This window comes from Lepidochelys olivacea (genome assembly GCF_965140295.1).
Source record: "Lepidochelys olivacea isolate rLepOli2 genome assembly, chromosome: 19".
NCBI classification, from domain to species: Eukaryota; Metazoa; Chordata; order Testudines; family Cheloniidae; genus Lepidochelys; species Lepidochelys olivacea.
This window is the reverse complement of record NC_140429.1, coordinates 2,707,532-2,726,640: the sequence shown is the minus strand read 5'-3', so window position 1 is coordinate 2,726,640 and position 19,109 is coordinate 2,707,532. Positions and strand designations below refer to the sequence as shown.

The window sequence follows — 19,109 nt, the reverse complement described above, 5'->3', positions numbered from 1 at the left end:
ACCAGGGAGGCAGGGACACGGTTTGAGGTAGATGAAGGGGCTAGGATTAAGGGTGAAGGGGGCTGGGGTGGGCTCTGCAGGGAGCACTGGGGACAGACTAGGTGTCATGTTACCCTGTTTGTTCCAGAGTTGGGGCTTCCCACAAAGTTCAGCTTGGAGTTCTCTATGCTGGGGATTTTTGGTGTTTATTAAATGCACATGAACAACCTGGCCCGGCCCTGAACTCAGCCCACGGCCACCTTCTAGCGCTCGGCCCTGCTCTTGCACTTGTTCTGAACCAGCCAGCCACATATTGCCACAGCAGGGTGTAACGAAGCGGGACTGTTCGTAATGTTTCCTCTGAATAGTGTGGGGGTGCCTCAGTTTCCCCTATGCAGTTCTTAAGTATCTAGGTAGTGGGGTGAGGGTGTGTGATCATTGCAGAGCCTTAGAGGGCAGGTGTGTGCAGGGGTTTGGACACAGAGAATGGCCGATGCCCTGTTTCCTGGCAACTGATGGCCTGGGCCCTTCCCCCCTGCAAAGTGAGGGCTAAAGGGTTGGAGAACAAAGGAATCAGGTGCACTCCTGGCCCAGAAAAGGGACAAAGCCCAGAGGAGGAGGGGGTGGAGAGAGTTTCAGTTTGGGGCTGGCTGGAGACATGGAGTGAAGTGCAGACGTGGTTGCTGACCCCCCAAAATGGACTCGGCTGAGGGGTCCTGTTCTCTGCACCTACAAGCTCTGTTTTAGCCCATGTTCCTGTCGTCTAATAAACCTTCTGTTTTACTGGCTGGCTGAGAGTCATGTCTGACTGCGAAGTCGGGGGGCAGGACCCTCTGGCTTCCCCAGGAGCCCCGCCTGAGCGGACTCGCTATGGGAAGTGCACGGAGGGGGAGAGGATGCTGAATGCTCCGAGGTCAGACCCAGGAAGGTGGAAGCTGTGTGAGCTGTGTGTCCTGAAGACAGGCTGCTCACAGAAAGGCGACTGCCCCAGAATACTGACTGGCTTCGTAGGGAGCAGTTCCAGAGCATCGCTCGGGGACTCCGTGACACAGGGCAGCCTGAAAAGCCCCTGAACTGGCTGGAGGAGCAGCCTCAAAATCCCTGGGATGCAGCCAGCCGCCAGCCCTGGGGCCTAAGCGTTCCCAGACCCTGCTTGTTCTCAGGTTGAGGGGGCTCCTTTCCCAGCCCCACTCTGCTACTGCAGTGGGAAGCACATGGCCTTGCAGGCCTGGTGCCCTGCTAGTTTTCTCTAACAAGGGGAGGGGAAGCCCTAGGGGCCCAGGCCAGAGGGGGTGGGGGTGCAAGGTTTGACCCAGCAGTCAGTGATGACAGCCCCTCCCTTGCTGCAGAGGATTGTTCCTACAGCCAGCATGTAACCTCCAGTGTTTCCCAGGAGGCCAATGTACAGGGTGAACCCCATGGCCTCCACCCCCAGGTAGTGCTACCCCCAGTTCAGGGATGCAGCTCCAAACAGGAAAAGCCTGCATTTGCAAGAGCCTGCACAGGCCTGAGTGAGCTGATGAGCACTCAGGGCACGACATGGACATGGGGCATTTTCACAGCAAGATCCGAGTCATGTCCTCGTCCATGCAGGGCTCTGGGTGCCAAGGGCTGGACGTGCTCAGCCAGATGCCCAGCACGCAGCCAAACCAAGCGCCAGCCATGCTGGGGTCAGTAACCCCCCAGCCCCAGGGGAGCAAGAGTCACAGGCCAGCAGATGGGCAGGGAAGGTGGCATGGGGGAGTTACAGAGGAAGGGCAGGGGAGGGCACAGCACAGGAGTGACCCTGCAACAAGCAATGCTGCAGCATTTTAAGGTCAGGCTTGACAAAGCCCTGTCTGGGATGATTTAAACTGGGAATTGGTCCTGCTTTGAGCAGGGGGTTGGACTAGATGACCTTCTGGGGTCCCTTCCAACCCTGATATTCTATGATTCTACCCCTGCCGAGCCAGTTAGGCTAGCAAAACCTGTGCATTAGGAAGTGCCCAACCCCCGCAGCACCCGGGACCTAGGAATCACCCTCCGCAGCAACAGGCAAAAGAGGCGGGCAGCCCTCCAGGCTGGGTCACGCTCAGATGGCGCTTGCCAGCTGGCGCCATGGGCTCCTCACACAGCAGCCACACCGGGCTGAATCGTCCCCTTGGGAGTGGGGCCTCGGACAGAAGCGTCACCTGTCCCAGAGATCTCCCCAGCATCGGGGTGTTAGCAGGCCCCACGTGCTGCTGCCTTGGAGGGCTGGCAGATCCCTCCTGCTGAACCTCCAGGCAGTGAAGGGGAGTGACGGGGAATGGAAAGCATCCGCCCCCAACTCCCCTGCATTAGGCCTGCAGTGCTTCCCCCCTCCTCTCCATCCCCACACGTCCCTCCACCCTATCTCCTCTGTCCGCTTTGGGGGTTAACTCTGCTCTTGCGGCTCCCTCCGCTCACTGGGGGCTAGGCCAGGCCAACCAAGGGCGTGGGCTCCCCAGCAGCGCGGCAGGAGCAAGACTTCAGACACGACGGCTGAATGGCCGGTGTTAGCAGGCAGCTGCGTCTACCCAAGGACGCTCCAGGCCCGGCTGCCCTGCCCCTGGCCCAGCTGCCCTGCCCCTGGCCCAGGCTCACCCCCCAGGGGGTTTCCCTCCCCCCAGCCAGGGACGTCTGTCAGAGTAAGACCAGGGCACCTCCTGAGGACACTTCTTACAGGGCCAGGCTCTGGCTTTGAGTGCCCCCTAGTGCATCACCCCACAAACTGCAGCCAGGAGCCCAGCCGGCAAGCCCTACATTGGGGGCTGCCCCTCGGGCAGAAGCCCAAAGCAGGAACAAGACACCCCACTAGTCCCAGCAGGAAGATGTGGGAGGGGTTACGGATTCTCAGATGGGCTAGTCCAGCTCACCCCCTGCTCCTTGGGAGGCTAAGCAGAGTCGCTATTCTTCCCCACTCAGGCTACTCGGCCTAGGGCCAAGCTGTCACCCCCCCACATACACACACACAGCCCCGACCCCCACACACACAAACGCACGACGCTGGGCCACATGACGCCAGTTCTACATTATGAAATTTTATTGCTGACATGCAGGAAGAGTTTTGATGTAGTACAAAAATATGTCTTTATACAAATTTTCTTCTTCATTTTTTACAATAGGATCCTTGTCTACAGCATGTCATATGTCTAATCTACTGAAACCAAACCCAGCAGCTCTCAAACCCTCCCCATGCACTGCCATCTTTTTCCAGTTTCTTTAATTTAAACATGTGATCATTCACTGGTGATTAGCCATTTGCAGGAATACTCAGTATTATACAACTTTGCAGAGTCCCCAGAATATTGCTTTAACTTTGGGAAAAAATGTAACATGAACAAGTTGCGAGCTAGACCGGGAGGACGGATGGGGGGGGGACGGAGGTGTGACAATCCACACAGCGCTCCTGGGCTCCAGCCTGCTGTGAGAACTGTGGAGGGGAAGAGGAACTGGCAAGAATGGGCCGTCAGGCTATCGCCCCATGAGGCGGTGTGCAGTGTCCAGGTCTCGGAAAGTCCTTCCTGCACGGTGCAGGGCAAGCCCACAGGGAAGCCTGCCCGGCAGAGCTGTTATGTGGTGGTTGGCTGATATTTTTGAACAGCCGATGGCAGGGGGCGCCACATGCCAGCTCTCTTGCTGATGGCACTGAGGGGTAGTGGTACCACCCCATCTGTAGCATCTTTGAACAAAATAAATAAGAGACTAAGACGACTTCAAGCTACTGGCTCATCCTGGCGAGCTCGGCGAGGCTGTTCTAGTCCCTGTTAGTGTTCATAAGTCTAACTTCCTGCACACTGTGAATCTGCTTCAGGGAGTTCGGAGGCAGAACATAATGCCCAAAGCTTACAATTAACCTTCCTGCCAAGGAATCTCAGTTCAGCCCCCGAGTGCATTAACAGGCAGAATCCACTGACAGAGGGCTGCAGATTTAAATACAACTGGGAACATTATCTAATGACATCTCCAGCCTTTAGGCAAGAGACGGCAACAAGCTACAAATAAATCCCACGACTCACTCCACGCTTGCGCTCACGGACGTAACGGGGGCGCGGAACAACTGGTGCTGGCGACGGGCCCTCAGCTGCTCTACTGGATATCCAGTGGCGGGGGGCTCGGCCAGCGAGCACCTGTTCCAGGTACTTGGCAGATGTTGCTACTTCTCAGCACAAACTCCTGTATCTAGTGAGAAGTATTTCTGATTCGGCAACCCTGAGCCCAACCTGCGGCCCGCACAACTCCCACCTCCATGCCAGGGTCCAGGGATTGCCTGCTTCTCACATCTATTATTCCAGCATTTCCTTGCACCTGCCCAGCCAGCTCCCAGCTATCCACACCACTGCTTCACTATGTAGCTCCACTGAAATCAGATGGTTTCTTTGGTTACCACAACTAGGAAAGAGACCATTACATCACAGCTTATTCCTGTGAGTGCTGCGGGGCTCCAAGCTACAACTGGGAACAGTGTGTGGTCAGGTCTAGGGGAAAGACCGCATTTGAAAAGCAAAACTGGCTTCTGGGTTAATCAGAAGCCTGGATCGGGCAGCGTAGGCCACGGGATCTCTGGTGAGAACAGTTCTCTGGCAAGACAGGCATCCAGTTCACAAAATGAGGCTCAAATGATCTACCCTGTTCTCAACACAGCCCAATGCTTATTTAATGGCATTTGGTGGTGGAAGCTGGGATGTCCCTGTCCACGCTGACTCCCAATGGCTAGACCAGAGGAACAGCACCAGATTCGCATGTCAGGACCGGGATGGCAAGATAAACTAGAGAGCACATATAGCAGAGGCTTTAGCCAACTCTCCCTCTAATTCTACACAGATTATGCTGGGGAACTTTTTCACATTATAACTCATATATTATATCTGTACCACAATGAACGGTGAAAATGCTAACAGATTTAATGCAAATTTACTGCACCTTAGATAAGCTACTGAAAAACAGATTAAATCATATATTCTCAAGAAGCTAAAAGAATCCGTGAAAGGTGAGAGGGGAGTCAGGGCTAAGATGGGCTAAATAGGGTTCTGCAAAACCTCTGAATAAGCCTGGAAAGACTTTATAGACATTTGTAACGCTGGCCTGAAATGGTCATTGGCATCTCACCCTGGTTCTACTGCTCAGGAAGCAGGCTTCATTTCTTAGCTGTCTAAGGTAACCAGGATGTTAATATTCATATGAAGCTTATTAAAGGCCCAAAGTGCTGTTACTGAGACGCCAGACACCAGCCAGGATTAGACAAAATATATCCAACCTAGGTGTTGTGTTAAAAATAGAACGAAGGTTTCATGCAGATAAGGGGTGGGAGGTTTCAAGAAATTGTTACTTTCATGAAACTCAGATAAAATTAAGCTTATTCAAACCATATGGAGCAAATGCTACCAGCCAACTCTCCATACTGCACACTCAGCCATGGCACTTGCGCCAGCAAACCGATTTCACCCTTAGTAATCTTCTCTCTTCCCAGAGGCTTTGCTCGATCCAGAGAACAGCACAGTTAAAAAGACAGAGGTAGATTAAAAAGTCATGATTAAAAGCAGATTAGTCATCCAGGCTTGGATTTAAAAATGGGAGATTCCAGAAGATGCCAAGAGTTTGCTGCTTCCAAAACTAGCTTTTGAAAAAGTCTTCTCCCTCCAACAGAGCGAGCATGAGTGTGTCCCCCTCAACAGAGCTTGAAGGAGTTGCTACATTATTCTCTATCACAGGGCACTGGTATTGCTGTCGAGCTGTAGTCGCGACGTGAAAGGCAGACTGCAGGATGGTGCTTGTGCTGTTGGATGCGTGGGAAGCTATTTCCGAAGGTATCGCTGGGCCAGGATGGCAGCATCCAAAGGGTTCATGGGCTGGGCATCATGCCCCAGGCGCCTCACGGGTGGGATGTTCCCAAACTGCCGCTTCTGCAGGAAGCTCTTCGCCTCGTGCAGCGTGTTCTTCTCCTCAGCCAGGAGCAGCTGTTGCCTCATGTAATTCTCAAACTCGTACTGTGAGCATTCTTCGGTCACCTTCGCCTGCAGACAACACAGAGTGAGTCAGAGCTGTGGGACTGCCAGTCCCGTGGCAAAGCACGCTTGTGTGCAGCCAGCCGGTGTGAGCCCCTGAGGCCTAGCAGACAAGCACTCTCTAGCCCTGGCACTCACAGTGCATCTATTCGCCTTCACCAATACCCATCTTAGATAGTCCTGAGCTACCAACAAAGCAGCAAAAGAGTTCATCTAACTAAAGCATGCTGGCCTCTGGGCATCCTGTCTACTAACACGGACACGTGCAGGGTTCCCATGCAGTCACCACCAGGGAAAGGTAGGAATGGGGCACTCATGAGCTGTCCTGCCCACTCAGAGCGGGCATCTCATCCCAGAGCTGCCAGCTACACTTGATCTGGGACTTTGCCAGGGAGTAGTTTGACCACGACTCTGCCACTCTTACGGTGAGCCCAGCGAGGTGAGTGGGCCAAGTGGCAGCCAGTTTCCCCAACTGGAAAACCCGGAGCGCAGCCCGGGCTGGTTAGCGTGGAGCGGCACGAAGGCTCTAAGGGGCATGCCGGTGCAGCGAGGTCACCAGCCATCGCTTCCCACACAAATGCACTGGCGAAGAGAACAGGATGTTTATTTGCTCTGCAGAATGCACAGAGGTAGTGCGGCTGCCACTTCCTGGTTCTCCCCGCATAGAAGCGGCAACTCTGGGGAGTTCGTTGACACGTGGAAAGTTCAAGCCCAATTGTTAAACAGAAAAGCTAAGAGACCAGCAGAGTATGTGCTAGCTGGTACTGCCGGCTGCTTCCTCTGCATAGCCCTGCTGTCATTACCCTGTTGGAAGGCATCAAACAGGGCAAGTACATCTAGGGTAACTGACCACCCCTACAGCAGGGGTAGTCAATTATTTGTTGCCAGGGTCCAAATTTCTTGGTATACTCCAGGTCCAGATCCCAGAGAAAATAATAATAATGATGATGATGATAATAATAATAAGTAAATAAAAAATGTCAGGGTCCGTTCAAAAGTATCTGGCGGCCTGGATTTGGCCCAGTCCACCTACTGACTACCCCGACCAGTGCCACTGTTACAGACGGAGATTGGAGAGCTAACGCAACCTTCTGCATTGTGATTCCAGCAATGCTCCCCTCCCTGTTTAGGGGGCGTGCGGTGGAGGGCAAGGGTCCTCCTGACAAGAAGACACAAGGAAAGTGAAGGGACAAGAGAAAGTGGGAGTTGAGGAGAAAGGCAACTGAAGGGGAAGTGTGCTGAGGCCTGGGGGAAAGGAGCTGGCTGTCAGAGCAGGAACAAATTCTCCTATGTGCCCACTCGGCAGGACAGCTGGTTCTCTGCCCACCACAATCAAATCCTCCCTATATCTCAACACCGTGTGAAATAAGCTCACCACCACGCTACATTCTTACCTCTTGTGGGGTTTCTGGGTTAGTCACCTGGTCATCAATATCAGGTACCACTTGCAAAGGGCCACTTAGTGAGGACATGGACTGCCTGGGGCGTGGAGAACACAGTGTATTAGCAATTTATGGCACAGACACACCAGAGTCATGAAACACACAGACACGGTACATCCCACCTGCCATGGAGCGCCTCAGTGCGGTCACTGCAGCTCCAGCCAACCAGGCATCTCTAGTGCCTCGCAGACCACAGCCAAGGAAGACGCTACTTCACACTCTTGGTTTTTGCCAGTGCTCTAAGCAGGATGGGGCACTCTTACCACCTTGTTTAGGCAGAAATGAAAATAGCCCGTGCTCCAAAACCTGCTGCGCCTGACTGCTGACCCACCGGGTGTCCACTCCAGCTCCAGGGTTAGGGGCACTTCGCAGCAGAGACTCTGCATTGTGCAGCTGGGGAGTCACATGGGGGTAATTCGAATGAATTGCTGGGGGAGGGGGGGGGAGAGAAGAGGCAGGGACTGTTGCTGGAATGGGCCCTTGGCTAGGGGCTGAGACAGAGGAGCTTCCTCCTGCTCAGTACGTGCATAGTTCTAGAGTCAGATTTATCCTTAAATGGCATCCCTGTCCCCCCCATGATTACATACTCTAGTTTAGAACAAACATCTAACCCGTACCCTTTTCCAGGGCTCATGCCTGGTTTTACTTAGTTGGACTTCAGATTGCTGGTTACAATCTGTGGGCCGCCAAAGTCTCAATGGCAACATATTCCTGTTGCACAAGCGAGGTACACCTGACCCCCAGGAAGCACAAACTCCCCATTCTTCTGAAGCTTGGAGCACTCACCACGATGCTATGATGGAGCAGAGGGATTCCAGTACTTCGGAGGCTGTGAGACGCTGCTGCGGATCCAACACCAGCAGTTTTCGGATCAAGCACACAGTGTTTTCAGAAACCCGCCCATCTCTGCCAGAGAAACATGCCGTCAGAGCAAGACAAAGGCCATGATGGTTACACAGCCCAGAGATTGCTGAATGTGGGAGGAATAGCTGGGGGCTGGTGTGGGGCAGTGGATGGGAGAGCAGGGCAGTGGACAGGAGAGCAGGGGCTGTGCTCTGATTCACCAGAGCTCAAAATTAACTACTGGGTTTGATTTCCTTCCGTTTTATTTCTATGTGTTTCCTTGTTCAAGCTGGGGACAGCAGTGCTAGGGCCTTGCTCACATTTCGAACAAGGTGTCAGAGTACAGTTCCTGCATCCTTGTAGGCCACTATATGCTGGGACACTTGCACCCAGCACCACTGACCCCCAGCGCCTTTCGCTAGCTGAAGCTCCCACAGCCACTGTTACACGTGCACTAAGGGCTGGGAGCACCAGGGGCTGGGTCACTCACTCAGGGATGGTGTACTCGGCAGCCTTGATTTTGCGGAAGAGCTCTTGAGGTATGCTGTCATAGAAGGGAAACTGGCCGTACAGCATGGTGAAGAGCACCACGCCCAGTGCCCACATATCGCTAGGTTTCCCACGATATGGCCGACCTGGAGAGAGGAAGGGACAAAAGCAGGTCACGCGATGCTGCGACCTCGGTGTCTCATTCAGTGTGGCACAGCACAGGAACTGTCTCCCAAGCAAGTTCTTCTTTCAGAATTAGATCAGCATGGGGAGAACCCTTTGGATCCTGAGCTAGCCAGCCACCTTTCAAAGGAGTGTCCATTAAGACAATGCATGCAGTGTGCATGTGAACTCCTCTCTGCAGGACACACACTGATGGGTAAGAAGTCAAGCTGTTCTCTAGCTGAAGCCTTCTCCCATCTGTGGGGAAAAGTTATTTACCACAGGATCTTGAGATTACATTACATTTTCAAGTTCTCATGGCCTGACACCGTGCAGCACTTCACAGGAGCTTGGGATGTGGCCTATCCTGTTCTCTAAAGCTGCAGGTTCATATTCTGGTACTGCTCATGCAGCCCTTCCTTTGCCCGGAAGCAGACAGAATGAGTATCTTGAACCCATCTGGGGTTCCTCTAAAGTCCTGTCTCCTCTACATCCACACCAGGGATGGCCTTTGGGGGCATTTCTTTTGTTCCCCACTCCACTGCCATGCACTGATGATCAGTGTCCACCACACCAGGTGCTGCAAGTGTTGGGCAAAGTACTCTTGGGTGTGTTTTGCTCCAACTCGGGTTCATAAGGTTCAGAGGAATTTGATTGTTGGCAATAGTGAAACGACAGAAGACTAAAGATCCCTGCAATGAGAAGCGGGGGTGGGGGGCTGGGAAAAGAGTCTGGAAAAACATCCACATCAGGTCAGCACCAATCTGAAAGCTACAGGCCCTATCGCCTGGCTGTATAGGACACATCACCATTCATGTGGAGGTGCAGACTCCCAAGCTTGTCACATATGGCTCTGATGCACCCAACTGAGCTGACATGCCTCAGCCCTTAGGTGAGATCTGAAATAGTTGGTTGCTGAAGTCTGACATTACGAGGCACAGCTCATAGAACCTCTCCCCCATGCCTCAGCATCCTGGGAACCCTCCACTGCAGCCCCCATGGCTCTCTGGAATCCGCTAGAGGGAACTGCTGCTTTAGAATCCCTGCAATCACCTCATCAATCAAGCACGTAAGAGCTTGCAGGAGGTTGAACATTAAGCTCCTGTTGCTGTACCACAGCACAGGATTAAGGGAACGACTTCCGCTGAGTCACCAGTGAGTCACCGCTGCAGCATTCCCTATCGGTACTAATTATTCTTTGCTTTGTGCAGCTCAAGAGGCACCTCACCCCCCTCCTTGCTTGCCGACTTCTCCTGCAGTGACATTTTGTCAGCCATGAAATTCAGCCCATCTCTTAGCAGGAGACAGCTCCTTTGAGAGCCCTAAAACAAGGAGTAATCATCCCTGTGTCTTTAGCTCCCCCTCACCCAGGAATATTAGACATGCAGACAGAGGGAGGCTCCACCACACCAAGAACAGTCTCTTAGAAACTAAATGAACATCTAGTTTGGAAGGAAAATCTGATGGCCTTGGGTCTTGTCTGCTGCCAGGCTCAGAGGATACTGTGGCTAAGGACTGAGTGGTTCCCGAGCTGCATTCTTACTGCAGGCTCCAGCCTGAGTCTCCTGGGTGTGTAGAGCCCAGGCGTGGAAGGGTTACACACACCCTTCCCTTTCACAGGACGGGCTCGGAAGGTGCTCATGCCAGAGGGATGCATCCCAGAACCACAGAGCGCTTTTGCCTGGGTAGGTCTGCCATCGGTGCCTCAGCTATGGGCTGTCCCAATATACAAGGCTTTATCCTGCAAGGCCCTTAGCATCCTCTATTCCAGGGAAGTCAGTGTGACTGGAGGGTGCCCAGAACCTTGCAGGGCTGGACCTACAGATGTGTCATCCTCAAATTTGGCAACAAGGGAGATTTTAGAAAAGCAAAGAAATGCTCCCAATAGCACTATGCAGCCACGAGTGGCAAGGTCAGGCATGGCCTGGGCCCAGACCGGATTACTGCAGAACCCCACTGATGAGTGAGGAGAAGCCCCAGCTTGGTAAAGCAGGAGGGCTGGAGACAGCAGCAGGGAGTTCCAAGCAGCCTCCATCACAAAGAGCAGCCAGTTTTGCTCAGACTGCCCCAGTGCCCTGAAATGTACTTAACTCACCCCACCCACTTGGGCACAGGAGCTCACAATACCTCGAGAAGCAGGAGAGACCTTACAGGCCTGCACAGCTCTCAGCAGGTTCCTGCCTGCGATTCTCTCTGCACAGAGGCCCTGGGCATTTGCTGGCTTAGGACAGATACTGTGTAACATGGAGCCATGGGGCTTTGCCTTCCGGAGGCTCACTGGGCTCCTCTGTACCAGGCATTGAGGGGAGAGGATAAGATGAACAAAATTAAAAATTTGCCCACCTTTCCCCTGTCCCCCCATCGATCTCTGTACTCGCCCGCAATTGAGTCAAGCAGCAGCCAGGCATGTAGCTAGTCACTACACTCTAGTGCTAAGCTCCACGGCAAATGATGCCCCTGGATTACAGCTGACCAAACAACGCAGGGCTCACTTCTCACATGCTGGCCTGCTACAATGCTAGAGATCTCAGATGTCGCATAAGATAATGACAGGGCCTTAAAACAGACCCTGGAAGGAAGCAGATCAAATGGCCCAGGGATTTCCAGAAGCTGGCTGTATCTCAGGATCAGGGCCTGGACACAGGCAGTGAGGCACCCATGGGAAGCAGACACTCCAGAGAGCTCTCCAATTTCCACCTCACGGCTGTGTGGATTTGTCTCTTCCCCCACCCATGCAGGATGAAGCCAGGGAGAAGAGACTTAAGCCTTGCAGGCAGGACTAAGAGGTGCCTGCCAACAGGAAGAACAAAGACCATGGGGAGAGACAGAGAGGGGAGCCTGTGTCTGCAGGTTTTGCTGCCTCCTGGAACATAAAAAGCCATTTGTATTGATACTTTAAGAGGGGTCCACCAGAGTCCGCAGACCAAGGGAGGTCTCCTAGCAGAAACAGGCAGGTGCCAAAACACACAGAAGTCAAGCTCTCTCAGGGTAGTTGGCAAACACCAGCTTGAGCCAGGCCTTGAACGAGCCAGGGCTGACTCCTAAGCCTTTCAGAAGCAACACTGAACGTCCCGGCTCACTAAGCCCCGTTCTCTCTAAGCACAAACAGCTCAGCTGTAGCGGCACAGACTTGGGATTCCAGCTGGACACGCTGCGATGCACCAGGTACCCTAAACGCTCTAAAGTCGCAGATCGCTAGGTACTGGCAGTGCAGTCACTGCCTAGTCAAGCACAACCACCACCTCCTAAGCTGCTGCCGGTTCAGAGGCCGGGACGTTGTCAGAGTCCCTTACCCAGCACAAAGTGCCCACGGGATCTTTAGTTTCCACCAGGGCAGCCCCTGGAGACTAAGCAAAAGGGAGCTGTGTAACATCAAACAGCACAGCCTGGGGCGAGTGCTACTCCTACGGTGTCAGAACTGACTTAGCCCTGGTTCTTGTGTGGGGTGTGCACCCATCACCCAGCTAAGCTGCACAGATCCCTCGTGGGACAGAATTAAGACTGAGAGCACAAGAGCTTGTCTATACATGGAATTCATAGATTCATAGATTCATAGATATTTAGGTCAGGGTTCCTGACCAACTCCATGTGTGGACATGCTGATTTCAGAGTCAGAGAGCATTGTTCCAGTGTAGCTTAACCCAAGAATTACAAACACTCTTCCCTTCCCCTCCCAGTGGAAAACAGACTAGCTCTCATATTAGTGGGTAAGAGGATCTTAGAGGTATGTTACATCTGGGAACAAGGACTAGGCAGAGTTCTCTTCCAGGAACAAGAGCAGCATACAGATAAAACAAAGCTGACTACACAGGCAGGGGCTGTGAACTCCCACTGAGGAAGGAAAGGGATTGCCTACCACTGAGAACGTCTGGGCTGATGTAGGCGGGGCTCCCTCGCTGATCCTTCAGCAGGTCGTCTTCGCTCACTAGGTGCTTTCCAAGACAGAAGTTTGTTATGGTTATTCGGTGAGTCCTGGGGAGGATTACAAGGCATTGGAGAGCCAGGTCAGGAGCCAGACAGCGTTGATTCCCTTGGTTTACACTAAGGCAGAAACAACTATACTTCTTTGCAGGAAGTCAGTAAAACGCCAAGCAAAGGCTAGCTTTACACTGGCAGCCGTGGTTATAAACCCAGCCCATTCTGAAGGAGAGCCGTTCTAAATATGCCAAAACAGGACTTGGCAACATATTTGCAAGAGGCAAAGTGCCCAGCTGGACCTCTGTGTTGGGCTTTAAAATCTCTGGTTTCAGAGTAGCAGCCGTGTTAGTCTGTATTCGCAAAAAGAAAAGGAGAACTTGTGGCACCTTAGAGACTAACCAATTTATTTGAGCATAAGCTTTCGTGAGCTACAGCTCACTTCATTGGATGCTCACGAAAGCTTATGCTCAAATAAATTGGTTAGTCTCTAAGGTGCCACAAGTCCTCCTTTTCTTCTTTTTAAAATCTCTGCCACCTCTTGTGAGCAGTAAGAAATGGCAGCTCTCTCATTTGAGAAGCTGACCCTCTTTCCCCCCACCTCCCCATCATTCCACAGACCCATCTCCAAACAAGCTCTACACTGCACCAGGGTTTCACAGCACACAACCAGGCATTCATGGATACTCTTTCCATGAAAGTACCCAGTGTACAGGCAATGGTTAATCAATAACTAGGGGTTTCTTTAGGGATAACTGTTTCTAGGTAAAGAGGATAAGAACTTTAGATATACACATTTTTCACACTAAAATACCCTTGTTTCTACAGGATTTCCTGATCTGATTTAAGAAATTCTTTCAGAGTTAAGCTCATTATGAAATTAATTACCTCCATGTTACTTTCAACAGTCACTTGATCTAAGAATCTTAACATAAAACTCAAAGGATAGAGGCCAAAGCCACTGTCTGGAAATGACACTATTATACCCTGGGAAAAAGAAAAGGAGTGCTCGTGGCACCTTAGAGTCTAAACACCGAGCCTTTTACAGCGCTAGCAAAGCTTGGATCTGCCATCTTTCCACAGCGTGTCTCTTGATATTCCACTTTCAGTCTCTCTTGACAATAGTCTAATGGGAGTCTCTTGAACATCAGTCTTGTTTCTTAAATAAAAGTAATGAGGAAACTCCCCATTGCCAGCCCACACTTGATTTTGTTTGATTCTTCTAATATTTCATGGATAATGTCAAAATTATCCATGAAATATTAGAAGAATCAAACAAAATCAAGTGTGGGCTGGCAATGGGGAGTTTCCTCATTACTTTTATTTAAGAAACAAGACTGATGTTCAAGAGACTCCCATTAGACTATTGTCAAGAGAGACTGAAAGTGGAATATCAAGAGACACGCTGTGGAAAGATGGCAGATCCAAGCTTTGCTAGTGCTGTAAAAGGCTCGGTGTTTAGACTGACACAAAGATGTTCAGGGTTGCTTGGCTTTCTTTAGGCACTGAAATCTGATCTGATTTGCAAATGTAGAATCAAGCTGCTGCACTGGCTACTTTGGGGGTGGCTTGAGCTAGCCAGAGGTTTTCATGCAGGGATCTGTTTCCCAGGTGACAACGGCTGCAGTATTTTCATTAACCTAGGAACGTGATGCCTGTGGTCTGGATTTTATCAAGCAATAGTCAGCCAACTCCACTGCTGCAGCCAACAGAGAAAACATGGGTTTCTACAACAGGCATCTTTCGGTGCCAGAGAACATTTCTGATCAGCCCAAATCACTGGCCCTCTCCACAGCAAGCTACTCAAAAGCTTACCTTCCTGCCCAGTTTCAACGGCTCATTGCTGTAGAAGATTCAGTGAGTTTCTCTCTCTTCAGTTAATGGCATTCTTGCCATAAAACTCATTGTTTTTGACAAGAGTAAACCTAGCATATATTTGCTAAAACAGTTCTTTATAGCCAAGCATCTTGGTGTCACTTCAAATGTCTTTCCCTTCTTGCTAGTAAGGGATGCATGTGCGCAAACCTGACTATGGTTTGGTGCCGCTCGCGCCCCCCCGCGGCAGCAGCATGTGACATTTGGAGCAAGGAGCGAGTTCTGCAAGGACCCCTACAGAAGTCTCATTTTGCCTCTTTCCAGCAACCAAATGAGTTAAACAGAAAGCTTATCCTGCAGCTGTGATCATTAAACACACTACAGGGAATGCAGCTCCTTGCACTGAAAGCCACCAACCGTTGCAGGGGAACAACTGAATTCAGTCAGGGAAGGTAAAGACTTTTCTGTTTGTGTTCAAATAGGAATTGGGGGCTGAGTAGGCTCGTACACGCAGCCAGCATGTGTCTAGAGATTCTGCATGGGAGCAGAAGGCTGGTATTGGGAGAGCTGAGCATAAGACTTTAGATTCCCACAGCTTCTCTCTGATCACACCACCCAACAAGAAAACCAGACAGCACCAAATCACCGTCCAGTGCATCAGACCAGCTGCAGGGAAAGATGGATAAGAAATGTGCCCTCTTGGCCTCTAGCTCAGGGTACAACAGTAGAAGAAATGTGCAAGTGCAGTACGTGTCATTCCTGAAACTGCTTGATATAGAACTTCCATCTAACAATCAGCGGTTCAGTAACACACTGACTGCCCAGGCCCCCATAGCCCCAACATGAACTACTGAGACTATGACCACTATTTGCACCCCAAATCAAAGCTCTAGAAATCTGAAACTGGATAAAAGACATTAATTCTGTGCACTTCTGGAAAGTACCTCCAAGGCACGATGCAGGAGACATGGATGGCCAAAGACACATGAAGCTCTAAGAAGAAAATTCTACATGTGGACATTGGAAGCAAGATAGGGACAACACAGTAGCAAGGCAACATAAGATTAGTCTACCAAAATACTTTTAAACAGCCTTCACAAAGCTAATGGAAGCACATGCAGAAGTGATGCTCAATGAGTGCCCATTTCCCTGACAAAGTTTGGATATAAGTGAGCGTCTGAAATGCTCCACAGCTTGTACGCTGACCACAATATAGACTATGCAGATGAACTATTGTACGAAGGTGCTGCCATGGGGTAATGAGAAGAGAAGTGGAATAGAAAAGCAGTGTAATCTGAATCAAGTGGAAACACATTCCCCTGGCATCTTGCCAATTCTGGTGAAAGTTGTGACTGATTAAGCTATTTTAAAACATTGTCACTAAAATTTTGAACTCTAAAAGTTACTGTGAAAATCACGTCAGCTTAGTAAAGTGGTAACTCAACAACTTAGATGGCCATTTTACTTTAAACATGTGCATTTTAAACACTGAATGTTGAACTAATAAGTTCAATGAGGTATTTTAAGTAATGGAGCTCATGTTCTGGGAGGACATGTGTGGCTAAAAACGATGAGAGACTAAGAGCAGAAAGAACATGAATGTTTCTTCAAGTCAATTTATGTTTTGATAGGAATACCCTAACACTGATGCACAAAGGGAAATTCTTAAAAGGCTTGAGAAGTCACCAGCTAAGTTTGTCTTGTTAAGACAAGACTAGATTTTTGGGACAACTAAAGAAAGACCAACAAGGCTGACTGTACGTCGGGATAAAGCAGCATGCTGTGTTAGATACTACTATAGGATTGCAGCATTCAGAACTGAGCCACTGGTTGCTCAATTAAAGTCCAGTTTTGAATGAGTGTCAGAAAACAAGATTAACTCAAAAGATCCTCCACGTTCTTTTGGCAGACTTTAAGCTTTACTTGGTTACTGAGTCACTGGTGACCAGCTCTTACAGTTTAACTGCAGAGAAATGATGGCTTTATTCCCTCAAGGCAGTCAATCCCATTCCAACAGGACTGGGAGAGAGAAATAAACGAAGATTTGCATCAGCGCCATTTGGTTTGAATGAGTCACGCTTCAGTTATGAGCATTTTGGCTGATGCTCTGTTTTCTTCTTTTCTAGGAACTTGGGTTGCACCTCCCACCCATAAAAATGAAGGGAAGCTGTGCCAACCTCCCTGGAACAGGAGAGTTCACTTTCTCCAGAGAAGGGGAACATACCTCGGTACTCAGATATTTCAGGCTGGGCAGCCCGTTTTTATTTTCCAAATATAACTTAAGGACCAGATCCTGCCCTCTGAGGTATGCACACTTAGCGCACAATGGCTCCAAGACAGAAAATTTTGCTGTTTGGCCAGTGGAAGAGAAATTGAAAGCCTAACTGAAATAAGTTATCAGAAGTAATTAACTCCTGGCTGATTTCCACAAAAACAAGGGCCCCATTCTGCCTTCTTTACACCCATCCAATCCCACTGTCTTCAATGGAGTAACTCAGGTGCAAATGAGGGCAGAATCAGGTCCCAGAGTTTAAGCAACTTCAAACCAGTTGTGAAAGAAGCAGCAGCAAAATGCAACTGAAGCTGAAAAGGGAGTCAGCACGACAACAGAATGAAGGCAGGTCCTGTCACAAGGCAACAGGCTAGGAGCACCCATCCTGCAAGGAAAAATGAGGAAGAGCAAACAGGTGCCTGATGTCAAATACAACTTGGGGGAGAGACAGAAGAGTCATCTTAGCCAGTGTAGAACTGGCTGAACACAGATTTTTAAAAGGACCACTCAGAAGGCTCCTAGGCTGAATATAGAGTGTGGTGCTAGTGAGAAATGTGACCATGTAAATATGGAACCAATTTCTAGCTCCCTACACATCTTGGGATCTGACTGCACTTTACTGACTACGCTTTTACTCCCATTAGCCCTGCAGAACCAACAGGATTCTATTCTGCCTTGTGCAACCCAACTACAGAATCTTTGTTACTAGTGATGAGGTAAGAGGCATTAAAGTTGCATTTTCAGACTGAGGCAAAATTTGGTGTCAGTTACCAAAAAATCATCTGATTTGTAAACCGAGCAAGTTTTTGCCCTGTAAATCAAACAATGAAAACCTCCAAAGTAAATGTAAAATTGACTGCAGATTATAACTGCTCTTTAAGGGGGAATCTTGCATTAATGCAATGCTTTTTATATCCTGCTGTAGCCTAGGCCTGCACTAATCTATAATGAGGAGTGGATCTTATAAAGCTAGTTTGATCTGAGCTATATCTAACATGAATAATCCCAGGAGAGTTACAGTTTAGTATCCCATACATCCCAACCCCCACAAAAACCCAGGCACTTTAGACTTGTCACACCATCATCTCTTTTCTATGCTAACTTGCATTTTGTCTTTACTAGTAAAATCCCAGGAAGACAGACAATAACTACTAGCTTACAGGTAAAGCCAGCATCTGTTCCCTTCTCTCTTCAATGGCCTACCGAGATAAACTCCATTTCCCAATCCAGTCCCTACCCACTCTCCAGCCTGCAGAAAGGAAGCTGTTTAGAGCTTAAGGCCAGAAGACTGATGCGATAGTCTGGCCTCCTATCCAGCACAGGCCATCAAACACCACCCGCACACTTATGTTCTCCTTGCTATATACTTTTTCTTTCATAGATTTGTAGAGTTTAAGGCCAGAAAAGACATTAGGATCATCTAGTCCGACTTTGTCTTAACACTGGCCATAGGTTATTCAAAGGTTTTATCCTGCCTTCTATAAAGAATGAAAAAAACCCTTAATTGTTTGGCAGTAAGGATGAGATTTTCATTGACTTTGCTCAGGAAGCCTCAGAATTAGTAGAGGCTGATTACCCATTTGAATTAGAAACTGAAAACTGATCTGCAATAACTCTGCCATGTGTATTAGCAGCCTCCAATGTAAAAGCTAAGAATGGAAATTTCAGGCTCAAGTCCATCTAGAATTAGGGTATGAAATTCAATCTGGATTATTTGTTTACAAAGTCAAGTTAGACAACTTTTGTTCCCTCAAGCCTCTCACAAACTGTACTTCAAAGGCACTGCCATCAAGATGCAACTGATGGACAGGGACCTGCAATGTAATAATTTAGGAACACTGTATGTGACCTGGTCAGAGAGATTAAGTTATTATAGATTGGTTACTCTCCTGTCTGAATGCATGGATCTAGTTTAACAAGGGGCTGTGGGAAAAGCAAGCAGGAAAACAACTAGCTATAAATAATCAGCCTCCCAGTAAGGGTTAAGGGGCAAAATTACAGGACAATGGCCTACTTCTGGGCCTGAGTGACAGCTCTTTCTGCCAATGCTGGGAACAAAGAAATCAAAGGACACCGAAAAGCCTCTGTCAGGAGAGGAAGTGGGGTCAATTGCCAAGGGCTGTTCCTGGTAAGAACAAAGACAGGTCCTGTGAGAGTTGTGGGAGTGTCAGAGAAGTTGGGGAATGG

At 49.8% G+C, this 19,109-nt stretch overlaps 1 protein-coding gene across 4 annotated transcripts in view; it reads right to left on the bottom strand.

The window, feature by feature from the left end:
* Positions 1 to 3,000: 3,000 nt before the first annotated feature.
* The window catches only part of STK40 (serine/threonine kinase 40), a 43,418-nt gene continuing 27,309 nt past the window's right edge, over positions 3,001 to 19,109 (bottom strand). For all 4 annotated transcript variants that reach the window (XM_084609695.1, XM_084609694.1, XM_084609697.1 and 1 more), the window contains 5 exons: positions 12,777 to 12,892; positions 8,760 to 8,904; positions 8,213 to 8,332; positions 7,379 to 7,463; positions 3,001 to 5,993 (listed from right to left, as the gene is read on the bottom strand). In XM_084609695.1, the coding sequence (XP_084465821.1) occupies positions 5,775 to 5,993; positions 7,379 to 7,463; positions 8,213 to 8,332; positions 8,760 to 8,904; positions 12,777 to 12,892 (685 nt within the window). In that variant the 3' untranslated portion in view covers positions 3,001 to 5,774. The remainder of the gene's footprint in view (positions 5,994 to 7,378; positions 7,464 to 8,212; positions 8,333 to 8,759; positions 8,905 to 12,776; positions 12,893 to 19,109) is intronic.